At 54.7% G+C, this 26,005-nt stretch overlaps 1 protein-coding gene across 1 annotated transcript in view; it reads left to right on the forward strand.

Moving 5' to 3' along the window:
• Positions 1-26,005, forward strand: part of CSF1R (colony stimulating factor 1 receptor) — a 27,753-nt gene continuing 1,748 nt past the window's right edge. The window contains exons 1-19 of the mRNA XM_080671826.1: positions 1-204; positions 3,771-4,031; positions 4,442-4,726; positions 6,660-6,796; positions 7,469-7,628; positions 8,961-9,147; positions 11,812-11,927; positions 12,068-12,188; positions 12,272-12,462; positions 14,035-14,150; positions 19,298-19,424; positions 19,533-19,637; positions 20,141-20,251; positions 20,782-20,932; positions 23,469-23,560; positions 23,642-23,736; positions 24,683-24,805; positions 24,883-24,994; positions 25,533-25,632. Of these exons, the coding sequence (XP_080527952.1) occupies positions 156-204; positions 3,771-4,031; positions 4,442-4,726; positions 6,660-6,796; positions 7,469-7,628; positions 8,961-9,147; positions 11,812-11,927; positions 12,068-12,188; positions 12,272-12,462; positions 14,035-14,150; positions 19,298-19,424; positions 19,533-19,637; positions 20,141-20,251; positions 20,782-20,932; positions 23,469-23,560; positions 23,642-23,736; positions 24,683-24,805; positions 24,883-24,994; positions 25,533-25,632 (2,639 nt within the window). The 5' untranslated portion in view covers positions 1-155. The remainder of the gene's footprint in view (positions 205-3,770; positions 4,032-4,441; positions 4,727-6,659; positions 6,797-7,468; positions 7,629-8,960; positions 9,148-11,811; positions 11,928-12,067; positions 12,189-12,271; positions 12,463-14,034; positions 14,151-19,297; positions 19,425-19,532; positions 19,638-20,140; positions 20,252-20,781; positions 20,933-23,468; positions 23,561-23,641; positions 23,737-24,682; positions 24,806-24,882; positions 24,995-25,532; positions 25,633-26,005) is intronic.

The raw sequence follows: 26,005 nt of genomic DNA on the forward strand, positions 1-26,005 counted from the left end.
GAGGAGGAGGAAGAAGAGGGAAGCAAGACAAATAGCTGCTGCGTGAGAGGAACGTGTCCAGCCAGTGTTCCTGGTCTCTGCAGAGCTAGCAGCTGGGAGACCAGGGCCTGCGCACCCCCAGCCCTGTGTCAGCCTGCCGCCTCCCCGCAGAAGCCATGGGCCCAGGGCCTCTGCTGGTCCTGTTGGTGGCCACAACTTGGCATGGTAAGAGCAGAACTGAGGGCCCTGGGTGGGGGTTGGGGGCTGTGACAGAGAGGTTCCCTGCGGAAGGACTCTAACCCCCTGCCCCTCACTGGGTGTACCCACTCTGTGCTTCCATCTCCCCAGCCTGGGCTGCAGGTTTGGGGCTATTTGCTTTGGAAAGGTACTGAAGGGGCGGAAGCAGCCTGGCCAGGGCTGTGGATCAGTCCCAGCTCAGATGTTGACTCACTGTGTGACCTGAGCAAGCCCCTGATGCTCTCGGGGCTTCAGTGTCCACACCTATTGGATGGCAGGTGTCGGGGGCGGTGACGGACTAGACTAAAGCAAAGCGTTTCAAATGTCACTGTGCATACCAATCACCCGGGAATCTTGTTACAACACAGATCTGATTCAGTAGGTCTCCGGTGCTGCCTGAGACTGCATTTCTACCAAGCTCCAAGGAGTTGCCAGTGCTGCTGGGCCAGACCTACACTGAGTGGGAGGCCCTGCGGAGACCTGAGGGCTCGGCCAACTCTGCGGGCCTGCGGCTCACTGACTGTAGGCAGGGCCTGAGTTGGAAAGACCCAAAGAGGCAGGGGTCCTTCCTTGAGAGGCTTGGGTAAAGGGTCAGAAGGAGACTGAAGAGGCGAGTGAGCAAGGCTGTGGGGTGCTACTGCAAGGGAGTCGGGGGACGGGGTCAGAGAGCCCTAGATGGGGAGAGGCTTGCTATGACCCCGGGCTAGGGACAGTGTCCCAGGCCTTGGTGTGTAGTGTTTGTGTGTGTGTGTGTGTGTGTGTGTGTGTGTGTATGTGTGTGTGTGTGTGTGTGTGTGTGTGTGTGTGTGTTAGGGAGAGGAGTGAGGTCGAGGGACATCCTGGGAGCTGATGATAGAAGGGTCCTTCAAATAAGTGGGAGGAAGGGATGTTTGGGGCATGGGGAGGACAGAGAAGCTGAGAAAAGAGGATAAAGCCTGGACAGGTATAGACGGGGGCCTCGGTCAGTGTGCACCATGCCCAGCCTCCACCCTGGAGGACGGAGCCTGAGCAGGCCTTCCTTTCCTAGCTAAGCCAGCAGGAGGAAAATTGGGGAGGGACAAAGTGGAGGGTGTCAGCCCTGTCCTGCGTGAATACCCAGGACAACAGGGCAGGACAAAATAGGACGGATGCCTCTGTCTGACCGCATTTCCAGGAGACCAAGGCACCCGCTGGACTAGCGGGACGGGGCAGGGGAGAGGGAGAGGGAGGCGCCTGTGAGACCAGATGAGATCACAGATTAGTCTGACTCTGACCTTTAAAGGTTGAAAACTTGAGACATCAGAATGTCAAGACCAGAAGGGAGGTTAGAAATGCAGCAATTGAGGCAGCACCCGGGACAGGAGCTGTAGCTCACTGAATTGTCCCAGAGGACAGAGTGGCCCGAGGGGCAGACGGGGGATGGCACGTACCCAGCCTATAAGGGAGAACCAAGTTTCCAACGCACACAGTGTAACCCACAGTCCAAGCTCTTCCCTGCAAGAAGCCGCCAGCCCGGGGCCTGCGTCGCTGCAGCTGCACCAGGGCAGTGCCAGCTCTGTGGGGACTAGCGGACAGCCTGCCAGGAGTGACACTGCTGCCCTCCCGCACGGGTCACACAGCACAGGAGGGCTGCCCCCCACCCCCACCCCACATTGGCCTTGGCAGTATCCACCAGTTCCTCAACCCCTTGTGTTGATCAGAAGCTCTGGCAGGGCCGAGCCGGTTTGACTCAGTGGGTAGAGCGTCGGCCTGCAGTCTGAAGGGTTCGATTCTGCTTGGGGTCACATGCCTGGGTTGCAGGCTCGGTCCCCAGTAGGGGGTGTGTAGGAGGCAGCCAATCAGTGATTTTCTCTCATCATTGATTTTTTTGTTTCTCTCTCCCTCTCCCTTCCTCTCCGAAATCAATAAAAATATATTGGGGGGGAGGTGGTGGGAAAGAAGCTTGGGCAGGGAGGCTGCCCACCTCTGATGGGTACAAACTCAAACTCAAAATATAAATTAGACCTCCTGAAGTCATTTTTCAAAATCCTCTCCTGAGAATATGTTTTTCATTGATTTTAGAGAGAGGAAGGGAGAGGGAGAGAGAGAGAGAAACATCAATCAGTTGCCTCCCGCACATGCCCCAACCTGGTATGTGCCCTGACTGAGAATCATGCCTGTCACCTTTTGGTGCACAGGCGACATTCCAACCCACTGAGCCACACTAGCCAGGGCCAGGGCCTTCTGCAATCTTTGACAGAAGAAATTTCCGACTCTGGGATTGATGGCAGGGGTGGGGTGGATAGATCCATTTAAGATGTTTGTGGGAAGGACAGTGGAGACGCACGCCCTGAATGCCCTCGGGGCTGAAGTGTCTGGCTTCCCACCATCAGAGCCAGGGGCACCAGTGGGTCAGCAGCAGAGCCAGGCCCGAAGCCCAGGGTGCTCGGCCGCCCAGCAGGTGGCATTGCCTCTCCTGGGAGTCTCTGCCCCAGAGAGGGGTCAGTGGCCAGGAGGGTCAGGAAGCAGAAGTGAGAGCATCCCAGGGAGAAGGGCGACAGGTGGAGCGGAAAGCGGGGGCCCGGCCGGGCGCCAGCAATGTGTTTCCGCCGGCACCAGCCAGGGCGCCTGGCAGCCCCTCTGAGGCCTTAAATCAGCTCTCACTTCCCTCCTCCGCCCCTATTTTAGGCCCTGGAGAAATGCTGACACTGCAGAGGCAACGGGCCTTCTTCCCGGAGGGCCTGATACGGGTTTCAAGTTCTCTTTTCTCCTTCAAAAAAAGTTTCCTTAAAAGAGATTGGCTCTCCTATACACACAACAGTGCTAGGGGTCAGGTAGACTGGATCATAAACGCAATGCTCACTCGTACTGAGTACTTATTTGGTGACCTTAAAGGCTTTCTATGCATTTAAACCTCCTGACATCCCAAAACATGGGTACAATTATTGTCCTCGTTTTAGAGGTGGGGAAACTGAGGCACAGAGCCTCTGAACCATCCCACTGTGCTGCAGACCAGACGTCCAATGGTGGGAGTTGGCACACAGAAGAATTAAAACCTTTCAAATTCTGCTGGGCCAAGATCCTACACCTCTTCTTCTTCCCCATGTGAATTAAGTCGGAGGACTTTGCCATGAACTTCCCATCTATCTGTCGCCTCCTTTCCTTGTTTGAGCCCCTGCTTTGAGCCAGGCCCTATTTGTCGCACTAAGTGTGCAGCCCCCTTCAGGAGGCGGGAGGTCTCTGCTCCTGGGAGAAGAGCGATGCAGTGGTAGCTAGGAAGTCTGAGTGAGGCTGGGGCTAGGGGCCCCCGAGGGACAGCGGCTGGTGAAAGGCCAAGAAAGTTTCCGGCCCTTCTTTCTCAGAGGAGTGGCCTGCTGGGGGCCGGAGACGTCAGTGCATCCCGAGCTGGTTCGGGGCAGGGGTCTGAGCAATGACCAGAGAGGGGCAGAGACTTGTTCAAGATGATCCTGCAAGTCACAGCTGAACCCCTGCCCCAGCACCACCCCTGCCAGGGCACCACCCACCTCAGAGGCAGGGAATGGCCCAGGGGCTGTCACCTGAGGCCTCACTTCTGTCTGTTCTCTTCCCTCCACCAGCTCAAGGGGTCCCGGTGATAGAACCCAGGGTCCCTGAGCTGATCGTGAAGCCAGGCGCGACCGTGACCCTGCGATGTGTGGGCAATGGCAGCGTGGAATGGGTCGGCCCCATCTCCTACCGCCACTGGACCCTGGACCCAGATGCCCCCAGCAGCATCCTGACCACAAACAATGCCACTTTCAAAAACACGGGGACCTATCGCTGCACGGAGCTTGGAGACTCCCTAGGGGGCAGTGCCAGCATTCACCTCTACGTCAAAGGTGAGGACTCAGGCCCATTTCCAGAGGCCTGGCCTAGCAGCCCCAGCAGGAATGGGCAGGAGGGCTGGGCCGTAATGCTACCAACCATGAAACACCAGCTCCGCATTTACCAAGTGTCTGCCGCAAACAAGGACCTGTGGCAGCGCTTCCAATTCAGTGTAGTCCTCACAGTAACCCCGTGAGGTAGGTTCCGTGTTATGCCCATTTTTCAGAGGCTCAGAGGGGCTGAGTAACGTGCGCAAGCTCCACTGCAGCAAGTGGTAGGGCTGGACTTGGCTCCGCATCAGCTGAGCTCCCCTGGTATTGGGTGAATGAGCAGCATCTCTGGGCCTCCCTGGCACCAAGGTCCAGAGACTGTTTGGCCTAGTGGAGGGAGGGCAGTCGTAACCCTGTATCCCGCTGTACCCCAGACCCTGCTCGGCCCTGGAATTTGCTGTCCCAGGAAGTGAAGGTGTTCGAGGGTCAGGATGCCGTGCTGCCCTGCCTGCTCACCGACCCGGCGCTGGAGGCTGGTGTCTCGCTGGTGCGGGAACGTAACCGGCCTGTCTTGCGCCAAACCAACTACTCCTTCTCACCCCGACACGGCTTCACGATCCACAAGGCCAAGTTCATTGAGAGTCAGTATTACCAATGCAGCGCTCGAGTAGCCGGCAGGATGATAACAACGCTCGCCATCCGTCTCAAAGTGCAGAAAGGTGCGTGGGCAGAGAGGGGCAGGCCAGGCCTGGAGGGCAGGAACAGAGGCCGGCCACCATGCTCGTGGTAGCTGGGCTGGGCCTGATGGGACGTACGGGCACCGCCCTTCTTTCACTTCTTCCTTCCAATTGTGCCACAGTCACCTAGGGGCCACCTAGTGGGGCGAGACAAGCAAGGTGTGTTGGGCGGGAGACAGACCACATGTAAGTAATTAACTCAGTGGGCAGAACCGGCTCAGTCCACGGAACATGCTAGGAAAGCCATGAACAAGGTGATGGAATCAGGTGTGTGGGGACAGGGGAGGGGAGCCTTGTTGAGAGAGTGACATTTCATTTGAGCAGAAATGTGAATGATGAGAAGGAGGTGGCCCTCAAAGGTGTATCTCAGCGGAGGAAACAGCAGGCACAAAGTCATGAGGTGGGAAGAAGCTCTGGACATTCCAGGAACAGAAGGAGGGCCCGAAGCTCTCCCTCACCCTCAGATGTGGATTTCCCACTCAGTGCCAGCCTGGTGCTGGGAACTGGGCAAATGAAGGAGAGGTGATGAGGGGGAGGTGGTGGTGGGCAGGTAGGACGGCTTGAACTGGGGGGGAGGGGTGCTGGGAGCAGTGGTGGTGCAGGCTCACTGTTTCCCTCGCCCCTGCTGGACTGGGGGACGAGATTCTAGTTTCTAGAAGGACTGTGAGTAAGGAGGCCCCAGGCTCGGGGTCAGAGCAGCATGGCTAGCCCAAGGCCCTGGGCTCAAGGCCACAAAACCTGCCCAGGAAGTCAAAGGACCCCCCTCTGCAGACAGAGACCGTTAGGGTGTTTTCCCCAAACTTCATCTCGCAGAGCCCTGGCCTGCCCTGGACCCCGGTTCTGTCATGACCCCTTCAGGGACCTTGGATGTGTCCTGTAGTATTTCTTAGGAAACTGGATTCGATCAACTTTCAACAACAGCCACAGATATTAATTAATTCAGTGCCTACTTTGTGCCAGGCACTGAGCTAGCAGCTGGGGATATCCACTAGAGCAGTGGTTGGCAAACTGTGGCTCGCGAGCCACATGCTCTGTTGACTAATGAGTTTACAGACCACTGCTGTAAGGCATTACCCTTACCTAGAAGTTTTGACTTCAGGTTAAAGACATTTATTAAAATGTTTTTAAAGTGTTTTTCCCTAAGGCAGTGGTCGGCAAACTCGTGAGCCGCAGTTTGCCAACCACTGCACTAGAGAGAAAATAAATAAGATACCAGTTGTGATGAACAAGAAACCCAGCTGGAGAAAGCTGGCTGTGTGTGTGGGTGCAGCGGGAGGGGGGAAAGTGGGGGGCAGGTAGGGAAAGGTGTGAAGCTAACTGGTCACACAAGTCCTTTCTGAGGAATTTTTGAGCTAAAGATCTGAAGGGTAAAAACAGGTGCCCATTTAGAGTGTGGCCAGAGAGCATTCCAGGAGGGAGGCTCGGGCACCAGGGCCTGCAGTGGGAAGGCCAGTGTGGCTGCAGTGTGAGCGCAGGGTGGCAGGTGGTCAGGAGCAGGGCCCGGGGGCCTGGGGATGTGGGAAGGATGTTGACTTTTGTTCTGAGAGTGACAGGAAGCCACTGAATATTGGCACAGGAGAAAGGCCCAACCCAATTTCCCTTCTCAAGTGCTCACTTTGGCTGCTGTGAGGGTCCAGGTGGAGAGAAGTCGGAGGGGAAAGAGGGAGACCTTCCAGGTGGCTGCTCCAGGGGTCCAGGGCAGAGAGGGCGGTGAGGCTGGGGAGAGGTGGTGATGGAGAAAAGTGGACTTTTCAAAGTCTCTTTAGGAGATAAGACTTGGTGGCGGGGAAAACTGAAGCATCAAGGGTGCCTCTCAGGATTTTGGATGGGAACGTGGTGGGGGCCCTGGCCCATGGCAGGGAGCAGAGCAACAGCTCTGGCCTGAGTGTTCATGGGTCCCTTCCCCTGGCCTCAGTTGTTCCAGGACCCCCGAATGTGACCCTGGAGCCTGCGGAGCTGGTGCGGATCCGAGGAGAGGCTGCCCAGATCGTGTGCTCAGCCAGTAACGTTGATATCAAGTTTGAAGTCTTCCTCCAACGTGGAAACACCACGGTCAGCCCCCCGGGGGGACAGCAGGGTGGAGCCTGTCCATCTCCCCAGTACCAGGCCCTGCAGGATGTAGCCCAGCCCCACCATTAGCTGGCCCTCTGGGCTGAGCATGTGGCTCAAGAGGGGAGTGGACTCACCCAGGATGTCACTAGCGATCATCCAAAACCAGGACTCCGGCTCATGCCACTGAAGATTGTGGGGTGGCAGGGGAGGTGATATTCTACTCCCTTGACCCATAACCTCTGCCCCAGCCTGTACACAAGAGCCAGGTGTTGGTTCACTTCTGACTTAGCAAGGGTTTCCTGGGCCACCTGTGAAGCCCAGAGATATAAGGGCTACTTCAGAAAGACTTTCTTTGGGAGAGAGGGAGGAAAGGGAGTGTTCCCAGGGGGAAATGGCATTAGTCTGCTTCTGAGAACTCCCTCCCATCCCATTGTGCCTACCATGTGCCTGGCTTGGACATTTGCATAGAACATCTATTTTCCTCTTCACTGCAGCCCTGGAAGCACAGGGCCAGTATTAGTCCCATTTTACACATGAAGAAACTGAGGCTCAGAGTTCAGTCCCTTGCCCAAGGAAAGGAAGATAATAATATTTAAAGGATGAGGATTTGAACCCAAATCTTTCTAACCCCTAAACAACCTGGTATACTATTTCCATTTCTTCTGGCTGCAGCTCAATATCTTTGAACACAATGACTTTCATAATGACCGTTACCAAAAAGTCCTGACCCTCAACCTCCATCAAGTAGACTTCGAAGATGCCGGCAACTACACCTGTGTGGCCACCAATGCCCAGGGCATCCGCTCCACTTCCATGGTCTTCCGGGTGGTAGGTGAGCATCAGGATGGTGGGGAGGGTTGGCAGGGATCCTGGGGTGAGGGACGCACATCAGGGATTGAGGAGGGAGCTGATGGCAGAGAAGAAGAAGGCACTGCTCAGAATATTGCTGCTATAATCCCCTTACCTTAGGCCTGGGACACTCACGAAACATAAACATGTGAACAGACAATGCTCACCCAAGGTGATCATGGGGGAAGTGCAGGGTGTTCTACAACAATGAGTGGACTTAGGTGTCTCTGGAGCTCCCTCCCTCTTCTGCTTCTCCTTTCCTCCTCAGATTCCCAGAGTAGCTTGATTCTAATTTATGCAAGATTTAATTAAAAGAAACTAGTTATGACTCTTTTAGGTACAGGTAACAGAAACCAACTCAAACAGGCCTAATCAAAAGAGTATATTATAGGCCTTATAGCTAAAAAGGCCATGGATATGAGCTTCAGGTACAGTTGGATCTACCTGTTCAGATGATGTGGACAAGATTCTGTTCCTTCTCAACTCTCAGCTGTACTTTTTGTAGAAACCCCAAAAGCACCAGGGATAATAACCCCAGTAGAATGAGGTCTTCTCTTTTCCCAGAATCCCAACAAACATCATGAAAATGAGTGTCATGAATTCATGGACTCACGTGCCTACCCCAAATCAATCAATGGTCCAAAGGTGACACATTACTCTGATTGTCACCTTGCTCACTTTAGAGCTGGATATGGAAGCCACATTGACTGAATTATTACCAGAGGAAGGGGAAATGGATGGGGGCATGTGAAAAAAAAAACAGACTTTTTTACTGCTATAATTTTTAAAAATACATATTTTTTTATTGATTTCAGAGAAGAAGGGAGAGGTAGAGATAGAAACATCAATGATGAAAAAGAATCATTGATTGTCTGCCTCCTGCATGCCCCACACTGGGGATGGAGTCCATAACCCAGTCATGTGCCCTGACCAGGAATTGAACTATGACCTCCTGGTTTAACCAATGAGCCACATCAGCTGGGCATTACTGCTACAATTTTTTTCAAAAAGCGATAGCCACAGATATATTCAAACTCTTAATTATGCAAATAAGGAGAGAGGATAGGAGTTTTCCCAGGGACTCAGTGAGGAGAAGAGTTTGGAGCCCTGGGCTTCTATGATGGGTGATGGGTGGTGGGAAGAGAGATGTCAGAGGGCAAGCACTGGTTAGGGTTGGGGACTGTGGGCCTGATACGTTGTAGGCACACAGGAGGTTCCAGCTGAATGACTGGATCAATGGGTAGATGACCAAATGAACAAGCAAACCAGGACATCATCCCACTAATGCCAGATCTCTGTGTGTTCTGCTTTCCAGAGAGTGCCTACTTGAACTTGACCTCTAATCAGAACCTCCTCCAGGAGGTGGCCTTGGGTGAGAAGCTCAATCTCCAAGTCACAGTGGAGGCCTACCCAGACCTACAAGGCTTTAACTGGACATACAGGGGACCCTTCTCTGACCATCAGCCCAAGCTCCATTTTGACATCAACAGGGAGACATACAGGTACCAACTACAGCTCCCATCTGCATAGCCCCACAGCTGGATGGGGAATACTTCAGCCAGGAGTCAGGACATTTGGGTCATGTCTCAACCTTGCTATGTGACCTGGAGTGAGTCCCTTCCCCTGTCTGTCACTTTCCCTGACTGTGTAGAAACTAAATCTCAGTCATCTGTGTTTGAGATTTAGATCAAATTTGCATACCCCTCTGTCCCACATCTTTGGGAAATGCCCTCAAGAATTCTACCATTTCTTGGGGATGTGCATTCTCATGGTTATGCAAGGACTCTCAGTCTCTTTCATCCTCCTCCTTTGTGGCTGATCCAAATGTAGAAGACAATGCCTGTGATTTCCACTACTGGACATGTTCCTAATAATGACTGCACAGGGTATCTGCTAGATGCACAGATTTTGGGGGGCGGCAGAGGGAATTCACACCACCAAATCGCAGATACATCTAAAGTTCTTTAAAGGCCTGTGGCTACCCAGCCCTGATAATTTCTCACAGGCCACTCCACAGCAGGCTCAAACTCTTCTCATAAAGTGCTATTTTACAACATCTTCTCCAAGAATCCTGCTCTTCCCACATGCACAACATTCTAGGAATCTATTTGTCCTGTCTCTTTGCGGACTGTGTCCTCGGGCCTTATTTTCCCACCCAAAGTGGTCTAACCAGGTAGCTTTCTAAACAAGTGTTTCCTCTGTAAGGGGAACACTAATACTCTTTAATGATTAAAAAAAAAAGGTTAAATCAATATTTCTTTACCCTGATCTATTTGAATGAGAGCGTACAGTTCGATCAAGGACAAGTATGTGGTGTGTGTGTGATAACATCTCCTTTCATACTCATGACAGATGTCCCTAAGCCGCTGCCTGCAGAGTCTAGATGTAACCTCAGAGTCCTTCTCAACAGTTTCCAGGGAGTATTTCCATCACATTTGGCTCATGAGAGCAGGCCTGTTTGCTACCCCTGAGCTAGATAATCCCTTAGACACCTTTCTAATCCCAAACTCTCTGGGGTTCTTTCTAGCTCCTGAAGCCCAGACCTCATTGGCTCCTGGACTCTTGCTTGTCAGTCATTAGAATCTACAAGGATGTTCCCTTGTCCTCATCTTCTTCCTCCCAGTTCCTTTATCCTTTATGGTCAGAATTCCTAGCTTCCTCTCACCTAAAGCAGAAGTTCTGAATCTGGAGTCTGAAGACCCCTGAGAAGGGGGTTTATGGACAGATTTCAGGGATCCATATACAACAGGAACATTGCAGAAAGGAACCAGGGGGAGCCCTCCAACACAGTAGTCTGGGGCCATTCATCGCAAGGCAGTCAAGCCTGTGCACCAAACAGCCACGGCACTAGGCTCATGTGATGGGTGTGTTCCTAATGGTGACTTTGAGTCATCCATAGAAGTTTAGTTCTTTCAGTTTAAGAGGTATATATTAGTTATCACAAAAAAATGACCCATGTAGAGAGGTTCAGCCAAAGGTCTGGGTGAGATTGTCCTTTGAATACCACCCTATATAATAATACTAAAAGCGTAATATGCTAAGTATCTGACCAATCGGTTGACCATTCAGTCGACCCCTCAACCAGTCGCTATGACATGCACTGACCACCAGGGGGCATACAGTCCAACTGGTAGGTTAGGTTGCTGCTGGGGTTGGCCGATAAGGGACTGGGCAAGAGGGCCAGACACGCCCTGGAGCCCTCTCCCAGTCCCTCCCCAGCCGGCTAACCTCCCACGGTCCTTCCCTGGCCGGCTGGCCAGCCCCCATTGGCCCGATCAGGACTGGGTGAGATGGCCCCAATGGGCCCCAATTGCCGGCCAGGCTGAGGGACCCCCACCCGTGCACGAATTTGTGCACCCGGCCTCTAGTGTATTATAGTCTTGGTTCGTGGCTGCAGACATTTTATAAAGAAGAGCTGGTAATTTGCTATAATTTATTTTTTTTTTAACTTTTTCATGGCCTAAACAATACATGCTCATTATGGATAAATTTTAAAATAGAGAGTAAGAAAAAAAATCACCTGGAATCAGCTGTTTAAATTTAGTGCATACAGTGAGTCAGTGTGTCAAGCACTCCGAATACATAGCCCTTTAATCCTCAGGCCGAGTCTGTGAATTAATTTCCATCAGTGTTGCCTCACAGAAAAGGAAGAGAAGGATCAGAGAGGTTAAGTACTTGTCTAAGGTCACACAGCTGAGAACTGGCAACACCAGGATTTGGCCCCTGGTCTCTATAGCCCCATGACTACATCCTGCTTCTCATTCCTCTCCCAGTCCCTCCGGGCAGGGCTGGAGCTTCAGGGATGGCAGCTGGCCTGGTGCTAGCGTTTTCAGTAGCGATGGCTTAGAGCCCAGTGGTGGTGGCGGAAACAGGAACACTCAGTGGGGCCTGTGATGTGCCTCCCAGGGTCGGCACTTTGCAGACCTCTCCTCTACTTAACCTCAGAATAAAACTGCTTTACAGATAAGAGAACCAATTAAGAAAATCGGGTTGATGGTTTTCCCATGTCTCCTGGCACCCAGCCTGGGTTCCTGGCTCAGTCAAGGCTTCTGTGGCCTGGACACTTCACCAAAAATAAAACAACGCCTGTTAGGGTGGTTGTCTGAGCTCGCTGTCCTGGTGGGGACCACACTGGGCTCACCCAGATGTCTGCCCCTCTCATGCAGGTACACCTCCACCCTCTCCCTGCCTCGCCTGAAGCCCTCTGAGGCTGGCCGCTACTCCTTCCTGGCCAGGAACGCCGGAGGCGAGGATGCCCTGACCTTCAAGCTCACCCTTCTATGTGAGTGATGGAGTGGGGGCTGGGGACATGAGGTCCTGGAGAAACCAGATGGGAGAGGAAGCTCAGTGCCAGGGGTCAGGCAACAGGACTTGGGGCTCTGGGCTGATCCCTCCCTCTTTCACTCCTCCTTTCCTCCTCAGACCCCCCTGAGGTGAGGGTCACGTGGAGCTCTGTCAATGGCTCTGGTGCCATACTCTGTGACGCCTCTGGGTACCCCCAGCCCAACGTGACGTGGCTGCTGTGCAGGGGCCATACTGATAGGTAAGTGGACTCCTCTCGCCTTCTTCACCTGGAATGAGGGGCTGGGCACCCTGAAACCCTGAACCACACTCTTCTCTTCCCAGATGCGATGAGGCCCAAGCGCTGCTGGTGTTCGAGGACCCACACACCAAGGTCCTGAGCCAGGAGCCCTTCCACAAGGTGACTGTCCAGAGCCTGCTGGCCATTGAGACCTTGGAACACAACAGGACGTACGAGTGCAGGGCCCACAACAGTGTGGGGAACAGCTCCCACACCTTCCAGCCCATCTCTGTAGGTGAGCCTTCGTCCGCCCCTCCAGGTGGGACAGGAGCGGGGCCCAGGAAACTGCCCGGCTCAGGGAGCCAGAATTCTAACATGGAGCTCGTCCCAGCCGAACCGAGTCCTACCTCTGTGGGTCCCACTCCAGGTTCCCCCTGAAATGGCCAGATGGGGAGTCCAGAACCCCCAGGACTGGAGGTAGGGGTTGAGGGGAGGGGAAGCAGATAGGTGTCCAGAGAGACAGCAGCCTGAAGCCAGCACACCCTCACTGGCCCCTCTGCTCATGCCCTGCACTTGAACTCATGTATTACTTTGCGGGTGTACATTTGGCATCTGCTGCGTCCCAGGCACTCACAAGGTGCAGGGGAGTGTGCCTCCATGCAGCGCAGAGTCTGGTGAGGGAGACGGGCAATGGCAGGTGCACACAGTCCAAGCACACCCCAGGCCAAGCTTGGCAGCCTTCTCCATCCCTCCCCAAGCCCCTTCCTGCCAGACACTGTCCTGTCCTTCAGGGCCACTGTCTGAGTGTGGGCTGTCCGCTGTCCAGCCCCGGCTGACGCAGGCTGCACCTGTAGAGAGGAAGGGACGCCTTTCCCTGGGTTGCTCAAAGGCTCCATGTGGGTAGCTCTGCGATCTGTGCAGAGGCCCACAGCACCCTCGGACTTCTGACAAGCAGGTCTTAGCACCCGTGTGCCAGGCTTAGCAAGCTTGCTGGGCCCAGAGAGGACAGAGCGGGAACCTCTGCCTGGCTCAGAGCTGGCCCCTGAGCAGGGCTGACTCCACACGCAGCTGCTGCGGCCGCCCTTCGTCTCCCTGTGCCGGGCATTGTGCTAAGCTCTCTGTAGGCATTGTCTCAGGAAATGAGATGATGAACTTGAGGCTTAGCGAGAAGTCACAAGTTCAATGTCACTCACCGCTTACATAGCAGAGGTGAGATATGGCTTCAGACCCATGCTGTTGATCTAGGCAAGGTGATGGAAGTTACGTCTTTCGAAACATTGAGAGAACTGGGGTTACTGACCTGGGAAGAGGAGACCCAGGGGCCATGAACCTGGCTTTCAGACCCTCAGAAGGGCTGTGTGGTTCCAAAGGGCAGGGAAGCAGCAGGGGATAGCAGGAAGGTGGACTTCAGTCTAAAGTCTTGGTCTTTCTGTTCAAGCTGCCCAGAGGTGTAGGTGGTGAACCCTGTCAGGAGGGGTGGTGTGTGTGTGTTATGTGTGTGTGTATGTGTGTGTGTGTGTGTGTGTGTGTGTGTGTGTGTATGTGTGTGCAAGCCAAGGCTAGACACTAGGCCAGGCTACTGCAGAGGGGATCCTTGCCCTGGCGGAGGGGGAGCAGGGAGGGGGCGGGGAGAGAAGGGGGGCACTGTGTGATAAGGGGCTCCCCCAGACACGAAAGGCTGTGACTCTGGGTATGAGCAGATCTGGGGGCCCATCCTCCCTGCCCCTGGCTAGGGATGGTCTGAGAGGATACTTTGTTCAAAGCATTTACTGAGAACCGACTATGTTCCAGGCCAGGCACTCACCTGTTCTCAGTGGTGTCAGGGGGTCACAGAGGCCCACTCACTCCTCTGCCCGCCCCCCCACAGGAGCCAGCATGCAGCTCCTGGATGCGCCCCTCTTCACGCCTGTGCTGGTCGCCTGCATGTCCACCATGGCCTTGCTGCTGCTGCTGCTCTTGCTGCTCCTGTACAAGTACAAGCAGGTGAGTCTGTGCAGGGCAGGCAGCCAGGCCCCGAGTACGTGGACCTGGGGTAGCACTGCCAGGCCACCCACGCCCCTTCAGCCCCTGAGCACCTACTCATTTTGCCAGCCGGTCATTTAGCCAATAGCTCTTCAGTGGGCGCCTACTCTATACCAATGTGGCTGTGTGCTGGGATCCTCTGCCCTCTTGGGGTTCACTGTCTAGTGCAGGATGTGGTCGATAATCAATTCACCAGGACAGGGAGGACGAAAGATGCTCTGAGGAGAGGGACGGGTGCTGGGAAAGCATAAGCACAGGATCCTGTCCCAGCCAGGGGCTCTCAGGCACACAGAGAGGACTACACGGGCCAGGCCTGTGTCGCACCCTCAGGCGGCGGGAGGTCTAGTGGAGGAGGAAGGCCTCACCATCATCAGCCTCTTCGTTATTTAATATTATTATTCAAAGCTGCTATTTATCGCACGTTGACGTTTAGTGCACTGCCTGTCACTTTGAGTGCACCATCAGTAATAGTGCTTTCAGGGGCATTTTTTATGAAGTGTGTTACCTACACCCTCTCATTCAGTGCCCTCAGCAGCCACGGCGTGCAGATAGTATCACCAACCCCACTTTGCAGTCGGAGGCTGAGGTTCCGAAAGGTTGAGACAGCTGCCGTGGTCTACTGCTGGTCAGTGGCAGAGGCTGGTCTGTAAAAAGCCAGTTAGTAACCATTATGTGAAACATTGAGTCACCTTATTTTATCCTCACAACACCCCGAGGCAGGGACTATCGCAGTCAGCACTTTACAATAAGGAAACAGAGGCTCAGGAAGGTTGAAGAACCCGCCCCAAGGGGTTCCAGGCACCTCCCACACCAGCTCTGTGGCCTCGGCACCTGGCCTCCCTCCACAAAAGGTCCGGTGTGTCAGGTGCTGCAAGGCCAGGCCAGAAGGCAGTGGAGGCCAGCAGAGGAGGGATCTCCTCCACGGTGGGGAAGGGGGACTGCTCGGAGGAGGTGGCTTGGCATGAGTGGGACAAGCTCTGGAGGATGAGGGGAGCAGCAGGAGAGGCAGACTCAGGAAGCAGGTATCTCTGGGGAAGAGGGCAACGTGTGTAAAGGATGGGGAAGCCCAAGGTGAGTTCTGGAGACATTGGCACCTAGAAGAGGAGGCAGTTGGGAACAGGTTGGAGGTCTGAGGGGTTGGACCTCAACCTGTAGGCTCAGGGCCGTCAGGGGGATGAACAAGGTAGTGATATGATTTAGGGGTGAATCACTCCCCCACACCTACCTTGGGGTTTTCAGTGTGAGAAGAGGACTAGAAGAAGATAGGCTGGATGGAATATGGGGGCACCCAGGGGCTCTCTCTGGGTTTGGCTCTCTCTCTCATGCCAGCACCAGCTCAGAGCAGAGCCCCTGAGAAACCAGGGCCCCAGGTTAAGACTTTGGGGATCTGGGTCCATCTCTGACACTGTTTTGTCATATGACCTCGGCTGACTCATGGCTCTCTCGGGCCCCAGTTTCCCCACCTATACCTTGGAACTGGAGGCCTTTAACAGCCCTCTTCCTCTGATATTCCATGAGCCTACTGATGGTCTGGGTTAAGAGCCCGGGGTTGTGAATTGGACGGATCTGGGTCTGAATCCTTCTTCTGCCTGTGTCTCTGGCTGTGGGACTTGGAAAAAGTGTTGTCTCTAAGCCTCTGCTTTCTCCATCTGTGAAATGGAGTCAATAATGGCAGCCACCCCACCAGCTGTCCCCACAGGGACTCCACAGGGTGCTGGGCACAGACAGTGCTCAGCATGGAAGCTACACACCCTCATCCCAGGAGGAAGTTGCCCGGGGACCCAAGTGAGCTCATGCATCTGGGGATTGGAGGGGTGTCTGAGGTTGGGCATCTCCTTGACTACACACCCAAAGTGGTGTTGGGCCTGCTCGCCCACCTCCAGGGGCAGGACCTCACTCACTCTGTGGCCACCCGTTCCTTATCTGAGCAGCTGTGACTTCAAAGTTCTTCCTTATATGGAACTGAAACTGCCTCCCAGTGCCCCACAGAGCACCCTCCTCAGCCCAGGACAGCAGCAGAGATTCCAGAGAAGTGTCCAGTTCCCCTCCAGCCCCTTCTGCTGCGGGCTGCCAGTCCCCTCAGCCAGCCGTGGCTTAGGGACACATTATCCTCTCTCTGTGGGACCATTTTTGGAACATGTAATCCCAGTCAGCTCATTTCCCATCCAGGAAATTAAACTGCCCCCTGAGCCCACGCAAGGCCAAGGAGAGCATCCCATGGGACAAGACCTCAAGGGGTCAAGATGGTCCATCCCCGTCTCAGGGCCTGCAGTCCAGTTCTCCTCTGTTTTGCCCCCTGGGGTTCTGAGACTTGCCCCTTCACTGGGGACTCAGTCCTCACTGCCCAGGCTGGGGGTGGAGGGTGGCCCTGTCTGGAGGAAGGGCTGTTTCTGCCTCAGGCTGAGTCATCGCCTTTCTGGCCCCCAGAGAGACCACAGGGTAGGAGGGCTAAGGGGGAAGAGAAAGGCAGGAGTCAGCAGGCAGGGAGGCGGGGCACAGGAGGAAAGGCGGAGGCAGGGAGGAGCGAAGGGGATGGGGATTCTGGGGGTCAGAACTGAGCTGTGGGGACCAGGGACAAATTGGGATGAAAGGGAGGTCCTCTAGGTATCTATGGGAATTACGAGGTCTCTACCTTCCTGAGACCGAGAACATCCACCCGCCCAGAACCAGCAGGCCTAGTGGGGAGGCCATAGGCACTGCTGTGGCTGCAATGACCGCCACTGCTGGTAGGAATCTGGCCTCCCATGAGGGTTCTCCTTCGGAGGAGAGGCCCCTCGGGGTGGAAGCCCTGGGAGGAGTCTGAGCCCTTCCCAGGGACAGCCTGCGTGGTGTGGGGCAGAGCTGGGGCCGCCCGCCAGGAAGAGGCGAGGAGGTGTGTGAGGCAGGTTGGAGGGCATCCTCCTCCAGGTGTGGAGCCTGGCATCCAGAGACCTGAGATGCCAGCCAGACCTCCTCTTCCTCCCACCCCCCCACCTCCCTCCCCCAGGATCCCCACCTGGCTGGGCAGCGGTGGGGAGGGGGCTGACTCAGGCCCAGCTGCGGGGGACAGAGGAAGGAGAAGTGGCGAGGAGACAAACAGGCCTTGGCCACAGAGGCTCCTGGAGATGGAAGTGGCCTGGGGTGGCGGGGGCGGGGGGTCAAAGACCCCCCTCCTAGTTCCCTCGCTGTCTTTTGGGTTGGAAAGGCACCATGTGCAAGGTTTGAGTCCTCTGAGATTCAAAAGTCCCTCTTTGCCCTGCCAAGTAGCTCAGTTGGTTAGAGGGTCAACCTAATATGGCCAAGGTTCGATCCCCGGTCAGGACACATACAAGAACCAACCAATGAATGCATAAATAAGTAGATAAACAAATAGATGTTTCTGTCTTTCTCTCTCTCCCTTCCTCTCTAAGAATAAGTCCCTCCTCTGTCCCATTTCCTAAGCCCCAGCATGGGAGTGTCTAAGTTCATCTGTGGTCTCCTTCCCCGCTGCCCCCTGCCCCCCCTCAGCAGAACCCGGAAGCTCTTCCTTAGGTCTAAATGCACATTTATTCCAAACTACCTCGCGAAGTTCTTCTCCGTGGCTGCCTGGAGTCTTGTTTCTAACCCAGCGAGACACACAGCCACAGGCCCCCTCCTCCCCAGCACCCACTCATTCACCCTGTAGCTCCCGAGCTGCGTGCCCAGCAAGGAGTCCAGCTGCGAAGAACAGCCAGCTGGTCCCTGGGCCCAAGGGGACTAACAGGAAAGAGTTGGACTGCTGACCCGAGGCCTCCGTGTCCTCCACTGCCCCAGCCCAGCTTCCACTTTCCCCCTACATGCCGTCTTCCATCAGCACTTCTCATGGGCAGCCCCTGGCATGATGCCCCCAGCAGCTGCCACTCTGGGCAGGAAAGAGAGAGGCTACCACTCCTCCTCCCCAGAAACAGCCCTGCGCCAGCTGGTGGTCGGCACAGCATGAAAAGCCTGAGAAAGGGCCAGGTCCTCCAGACACTGTCTGTGGGCCGAGCCTCTCACCACAGACCTCAAGGCCTTCCTGACTCTGGAACCTTCCCCTGCTCCCCTCCAGCCATGTGGATGAGCACCTGGCAGTCACTCAGACTTGCCCGGACCCTTCGCACCCCAGGCCTCCGTGTCTGTTCACTGAGCTCCCTCCCACGGCCACGCGGCTGGGCTGGCTCCTTCTCGGCTCCTCGGGCCTTCCCTGACCTACCCGTCACTCTCTACCCCCCTTCCCTGCTTTATTTCCCTCATAGCACTCTGAAAACTTCCTACTTGTCTAGTTGTTTATTGGAAGTGAATGTCTGTCGTAGCTGCTAGCAGGCAGACTCCATGGGGGCAGGCACCTTGTCTTGCTCAACTCTGAATCCCAGTGCCTGGCACAGCGGGTGCTCAGTGAAGGCTTTGAAAGGAAATGTTATTCAGATTAGAAAAGGAAGGACATTCAGTCCCAAGGTTCATGGTGAACCTTGGAGATGTGCTGTCACACAAGAACAAATACTGCTTGGTTCCGCTTACATGAGGCACTGGAATAGTCAGAGCCCTGAGCTGAGTGGAAGGAATGGTGGGAGCCAGGGGCTGGGGCTGGGGCTGAGTTGTTTATAGAGTGTGGAGTTTCAGTTTTGCGAGATGAAGAGTTCTGGATGTCGGTATGAATGTGAACATACTTAACACTACTGAACTGCACCCTCAAAAGTGATCGAGGTGATAAATTTCATGTTATGTGTATCTTACTGTGATTAAAAAATAAAAACAAACAATATTTGGATGAGAGGATGGATGGGTGGATCTCGAGTTCCAACCTCCCTCCCAGCTCAGGAATTACCTAAAATGTCAGATCCATTAAGGCCCTCAGAGGAGATCCCGTCCAAGTCTTTGAATACACAGGTAGGGGAACTGAGGTTTGGGGAAGGGACGGTCACACGGTGAGGCCAAGCCAGGAAGGGTCTGGACTCTCAGTGCCATGGGCACGAGAAGACACGGCCACTCTCACCAGATATCTCGGGCCCCACGCTGCCTCCTCGTGCTGAAGGCCATGGGACTACCCACTCCCCCTGCCCTCAGGGGTCAGAATGAGATCCAAGATCCTGCCAGGCCTGGTTGCCACGTGCCTCCTCCCTCTCCCTCTGCAGAAGCCCAAGTACCAGGTGCGCTGGAAGATCATTGAGAGCTTCGAGGGCAACAATTACACGTTCATCGATCCCACCCAGCTGCCCTACAATGAGAAGTGGGAGTTCCCCCGAAACAACCTGCAGTTCGGTGAGATGGGATCTCCCGTCAGAGGGCAGCATGGGCTGCAGAGCCCGTGGCCCTTAGAGAAAGGGCCCTTTGGCACCCAGGGACCTAAGGAGCCTGTATGTTCGGCAGGTAAGACCCTTGGAGCCGGCGCCTTTGGGAAGGTAGTAGAGGCCACGGCCTTTGGTCTGGGCAAGGAAGATGCTGTCCTGAAGGTGGCTGTGAAGATGCTGAAATGTGAGTGAGGGGAAGGGGCCCGGGGAATTTAGGGAGCCGGTGGGAGGTGCTGCAGGCTAGGGGAAGGGCCGCGTGCCCTGTTGTCACAAGAGGGATCACGCACATTTTTGGCCTGTCAGAGCCCGGGGCACAGAACCTGGGGTTTGCAGTGAGGACTCCTGGGTTCTTTTGCGAGTTCCAGGCTCCCTCTAACTCCTGGGTGTTGGGGGCTTCTAAGCTGGAGAACATCGAGGCTGGGGTACACAGAGGCCAGCCTGGGCCATGGCCTGGCCACAGCTTGACTTCCTGCCACCTGAGACCAGCTCAGTGACTGGCCATCTCTCCTGTCTCTCTCCCCAACACCCACCTGTGTGTGTGTCCGCATTTCTCCTCCCTCTTTGGCTTCTGATTGCTTCGGTGCTCTGGGTACCCCTACCTGCTCCCCTGCTGTCCCCTGTCCGTCTATGTGGCCCTCCATGTCCTTCTCTCTCCCCATCGGTGGGACCTGTGGTCCCTCCTTGCAGCCACGGCTCATGCCGACGAGAAGGAGGCCCTCATGTCGGAACTGAAGATCATGAGTCACCTGGGCCAGCACGAGAACATAGTCAACCTTCTGGGAGCCTGTACCCACGGAGGTGAGGGGTCCTGGAGGGCATGGGGCCCATGGGCTTGGGGCCTCCCAGGTGTCTGAGGGCCCCAGGGCACCTCGGTCCATCTTCCACTTCCCACCTCCTCCTAGTGAAGGTGGGACCCCCGCCTCAGCGTCCCGTAATTCCAGACACCTGAGCTCGTCAAGCTGTTTATGCAGGCAGGTGGCTCTGGGAGCTCTGAGCAGTGGCTCTCAGACCCAGCGGGCGTCAGTCACGTGGGGAGGGAGCTAACAGTGCCGATGCCTGGGCCCTGTGGGTCTGGAGTGAAGCCCCAGGGCCTGTCAGGACTCCATGTCCACCCCATCCTCTTCTAGAGGAGCTTTGACCTTTATGGAGCGGCCACAGATTGCCTTGGAGGGAAGAATTCTTTGGCTATAGCTTTTTTGTTCGTTTGTTGAGATTCCTCTGCTTTGGCCAGATGGGGCTCCCAAGTCCCAGTCCAGGGTACCTCATTGCCCCTGCTCCATGGGGACTGTGTGAAGGGGTGCACTCACCCCACTTTCTTGGCTCTCTAGGCCCTGTCCTGGTCATCACTGAGTACTGTTGCTATGGAGACCTGCTCAACTTTCTGCGAAAGAAGGCTGAGGCCATGCTGGGGCCCAGCCTGAGTCCAGGCCAGGATCCCGGCTACAAGAACATCCACCTGGAAAAGAAATACGTCCGCAGGTAGGACCCTGGCTAAGGACAGGAAGGAGGCTACAACTGGGAGGCGGGGCCTCAGGTCTGTCCCCAACACCAGCTCAGGGTTGGGTAGCTAATGGCCCTCACATTCCCACCTGCACCATGGGGAGTAGTCATACCACATTAGATGGGCTAGTGTTTTTCCACTAATTATCTCCAATATTTGAGCACCTACTCTGTTGTAGAAACATCGAGGCAAAGATAGGCAGCTCATAGTCTGGTGGAGACAGATGTTAATGAAATCCTCACTTTAACGTGAGGAACTGTATTATGTAAAAGATCAACCAAGACTGTTCGGGCCCTAGCCAGAGACGGGCAGATCTTGGGGTAATCGCCCTGTTTCTCCCATAGCTTGTGCTGCTGGGGGCTGCAGAGAACCCTTTGTACTAAGGAGTCGCCAGTGTCAGGTCCCCACATCTCCACCAAGTGGGGACAGAGTCTGTGGGTTGTTGGGTGAAAGGGGGTACTTGGGCCTCAGTTTCCCCAGGCGAGTCATCAGGAGGATGAACCTCTCAGGGTCTTTCCGGCCTTGTTGTTCTATAATGCTGATATTCCTGGAAACCATGCAGAGGCAGATGGACAGAGCCACATGGGGAACCAGAGAGAGGAAGTGGTCAGTTTGTCACACATGAGTCAGAGGCAGAGGTGGAGCCTGGACTCCGTGCTGCTGTTTTGACTCCTGGTCCATGCTACCTGAGCCACACTGCTCTCCTGGAAGTCTGTTTTGGGACTTGTGGAGTCTCAGGACAAGGCTGTTTTGGGGCTGGGACAGGATCAAAATAAGAAGGGTGTACACTGGGCCCCTAGCCTAGCCACTGTCAGCTGCTAAGCCTGAGGAGGCAAAAGGGGAAGGAGGGTATTGCATTCATCCAGTGTCCTTGAATATGGGGGCTGGCTGGATCTACTTCCTCTTCTGATTCTCGGACACCCCTCTGACACTGGGCCTCTGCAGGCTGGAACCTCAGGCCAGATCAAATCAAAATGAGAACCAAAGTAAAGTATTATCTTCCATCCTCAAATCTGCAGGTGGGAAAAGGATTCACAGAGTGGGGTGATTAAAGGGCAAATGGCATGGGAACCAATCTTGCCAATGGGATTCCAGGCTACATTAATAGAAGTATAGTTTCTAGACCAAGGGAGGGGATGCTTTTGCCAAAGTCAGCCCATAAATGAAACATTAGGTTCTCTTTTGGGGAACACTAGAGCATGGACATTGTCAAGGTACACATCTTTATTGCACAAGGGACAGGAAGGTGAGAGGCCCAGAACTCGATTGGTTGCTATCTTAGAAGCAGTAGTGGCTATTCATTCTAGAGCAATGACTCTCAAACTTGCCTGCCCCCCAAAGCATGGGCTCATAGGCATCACCAGAGAGCTGTTAGAAATGCACACTCTCAGCCCACCAGACCGGCTGAATCACAATCTGCATTTAAATAAGAATCCCCAGGTGAGTCTATGCACGAGTTAGTTTAAGAAGCATGACTCTAGAGCAGTGGGCCTCCATCAGGCTGCACACTGGAATTGCCTGGAGGGAATGAAAAGACCGAATGACTGAGCTTTGCCCCTGGGCACAGGAGTGTTTGAAGCTCCGCAGATGATTTTAATGTGAGGCTGGGGGTAAGAGCCACTGTCTAGAGACAGAGAGCACTCACAGAAGCTCTGGAACAGCCATGGGCAAACTACGGTTCTCTTGCTCTCCCCTTCGCTCCTTTACTTTGAATTCATATTAGTTCACACAAACACTCCATCCATGCTTTTGTTCTGGCCCTCCGGTCCAGTTTAAGAACCCATTGTGGCCCTCCAGTCAAAAAGTTTGCCCACCCCTGCTCTAGAATATGCTCAGATCCCTGCAGGACTGTTGTGAGGAAGAGGGAGCCCACTTCTCTGTGTCCCTTAGGGCAGAGCAAGGACCAGGAGGAGGAAAATCCCAGGGCCGACTGGCATTAGACGAAGAAATTTCTAACAGGTGGAGCTGCCCAGAGAGAATAGGCTGTTCGCTCCCACATGATGGCCAAGCAGGGACCAGTGATCAGAATGTGGCAGGTCTCTTCCCTGCTGAGTGGCTGGAGGCCAAGGCCCGAGCTAGGCAATGCATAATGTAGTGGTTCTCAACCTTTCTAATGCCGCGACCCTTTAATACAGTTCCTCATGTTGTGGTGACCCCCAACCATAAAATTATTTTCGTTGCTACTTCATAACTGTAATTTTGCTACTGTTATGAATCGTAATGTAAATATCTGTGTTTTCCGATGGTCTTAGGCTCTACAGCAGCGGTTCTCAACCTGTGGGTCGCACAGGTTGAGAACCGCTAGCAGGGTCGCCTAAGACCGTCAGAAAACACAGATATTTACATTACGATTCATAACAGTAGCAAAATTACAGTTATGAAGTAGCAACGAAAATAATTTTATGGTTGGGGGTCACCACAACATGAGGAACTGTATTAAAGGGTCGCGGCATTAGAAAGGTTGAGAACCACTGGCATAATGGGAACTGACTGCCTGTGGCCCTCTCTATGTAGGGACAGTGGCTTCTCCAGCCAGGGTGTAGACACCTATGTGGAGATGAGGCCCGTTTCTACTTCTTCTTCAAATGATTCCTTCTCTGAGCAAGGTGAGGAGGAAGAGGGAGAGGAGCTGCTGGGGGCTGGGCAGGGGGTGTGGTGGGCTGCCCTGATGCCTCTCCCCACACCAGACCTGGGCAAGGATGAGTGGCCACTGGAACTGCAGGACCTGCTCCACTTCTCGTGCCAAGTGGCCCAGGGCATGGCCTTCCTCGCTTCCAAGAACGTGAGTTGGGAATCAGGTTCCCCATATGGTCACCCAGTGGAGTGGGGGGCCATGGAACCTCCATGAGTCTGGAGGGTGTGGGAGGAAAGTGAGCACGAAGGGGCAGGTTAGGAGCCAGAGTGCCAGAAGCAAATGGGCAGCGGCCACAGCATCTGGGCTGCAGCCTCGGAGCTTTGAGGGGGTGGGGATGGGAGGCTGTGCCAGAGCCCCCGCAGGGAGCCTGCGTGCAGCAGGCTGAGACACACCCATTTTCAACAACAGGCTTTAGTTTTAGTCAACAGTGGAGATGTGACAACCGTTGTGTCAATGGCGTGAAGCACACGGTCTCGGGATAACAGAACTCCGTGCATAGATGTGTGCTACGAGATGATGTGCACAATACACTCCGGCCAGGAAGAGTGCCTGGGAGTGGGAGCAGTGACCGTCCTCCTTAATTAAGAGCATGACTTGGGCGTCATTTAATGCTGGCCCTGCTACTTCCTGTGTGACTTGGAGCAATGTTGAGATTCTGAGCCTCTGCCTCTACATCATTTAAAATGGGCACCATCACAGGGTTGAGGTCAGAACGGTACAATGTGTGCAGATGCTTAGGGAAGGGCCTGGCAGGGTACGACCCTGAAAATGGCAGGTGCTGTTAGGAGCTGATGTGGGCCAGCGAAGGTTTAGTGCTGGGGCTCACTGCTTCCCGGCCCATGTAGATGAACACCCAGCTCTAATCAGTTGTTGGTCAGGGCAAAAGGCCCCAAGTAATGGTGGTTTCTAAACACTGCATTGTCTGGCCATGTAAAAGGTAGGGGCAGGAATCAAGGTCAGAGTCAGGACTAGGATTGATGCCCACTCCCTCACAGAGGATTCTGAGGCCTTCTAAGGCCTGGCTGCTCCTCCTGCACTTTGGGCTCAGAGAGGGGAGGCAGAGGCCGAGACTAACCCTGTCTCACTTCCCCAGTGCATCCATCGGGATGTGGCAGCCCGAAATGTGCTGCTGACCAGTGGGCGTGTGGCCAAGATTGGGGACTTTGGGCTGGCTAGAGACATCATGAATGATTCCAATTACATCGTCAAGGGCAACGTGAGTGCTGGAAGGGATGGACCCAGCTGGGGAGAGGGTGAGCCAGGGCCCAAGGTGACTGGGGTCTGCTGTGCCAGGCCCGCCTGCCCGTGAAGTGGATGGCTCCAGAGAGCATCTTCGACTGCGTCTACACGGTTCAGAGTGACGTCTGGTCCTACGGCATCCTCCTCTGGGAGATCTTCTCACTCGGTGAGCACTGGCCTGGTGCAGGCTCAGCCAGGGGTGTGTGTTTGGTTCCCTGCAGTGTCTTATGCCTCAAGGAAGCTGTTAGTCAAGGATGCTTGGGGCCCAGGGCAGACCCTCCATCCTGACAACAGGCATTCCCTCATCTGTCTGCTTGTGCCATTCTGCTTCCTAGAATGCTGTTTCCCCTCGTCCACAACATACATTACCTTGAAGACACAGCTCCCCAGTGCTCTGGAGTGCTTAGCACAGGGACTTGGGCTCAGCCCTTCAACACACTCCTCTAAGAGCCTCTTACTCCAAGGGCTGTGCTAGAATTGTGAGGTGTGATGAGGCTGGGTGATGGCTCTCGGCTTCCTAGAACCTAAGCCCTTTGCAGTGCCCAGCACATAGCACTCACTAAGAGGAGCTGCTGTCTTATCGTGGAACCCCAACCTCATCAAGATGTGTGTGGGATGGGGATGGGGATGGGGATGGGGATGGGGATGGGGATGGGGATAGGCATAGGGGAGTACTGAGCACGGTGTGATCTTGGCCTTTGCAGGGCTGAACCCCTACCCTGGCATCCTGGTGAACAGCAAGTTCTATAAACTGGTGAAGGATGGATACCAAATGGCCCAGCCTGCATTCGCACCAAAGAATATGTAAGGGAAGGGCCCCAGGGAGGGAGGACACCCGACTTTGGTTGAAGGGCGTGGAAAGGCATGTGACCCAGCTTTCCCAGCCCAGTGTTCCAGGGCCAGGCTTCGTCTCCCCCAGTGGACTACATAACAAGCCCCTGTCGAGTTCAGGGTTACCTCTGGTTTCCCAGGCAGCACAGGCTGGTCCTAACTCAGATAGCTTTTGAACTCAGACTGTTATTATGACCTCAAGAAAGACTCCCTCATTCTTCCTGTCTGGTGATCTGTGTGGTAGCCTGATACCTCACCACAGCAGCCCACCATGGGGAAGCTGCTCACTAGCTCCCTGCATTCACCACAGGCCCCCGGCCATGAAGTCACCTGCTCCCTTTCTCCA

This window comes from Plecotus auritus (genome assembly GCF_963455305.1).
Source record: "Plecotus auritus genome assembly, chromosome: 6".
NCBI lineage: Eukaryota > Metazoa > Chordata > Mammalia > Chiroptera > Vespertilionidae > Plecotus > Plecotus auritus.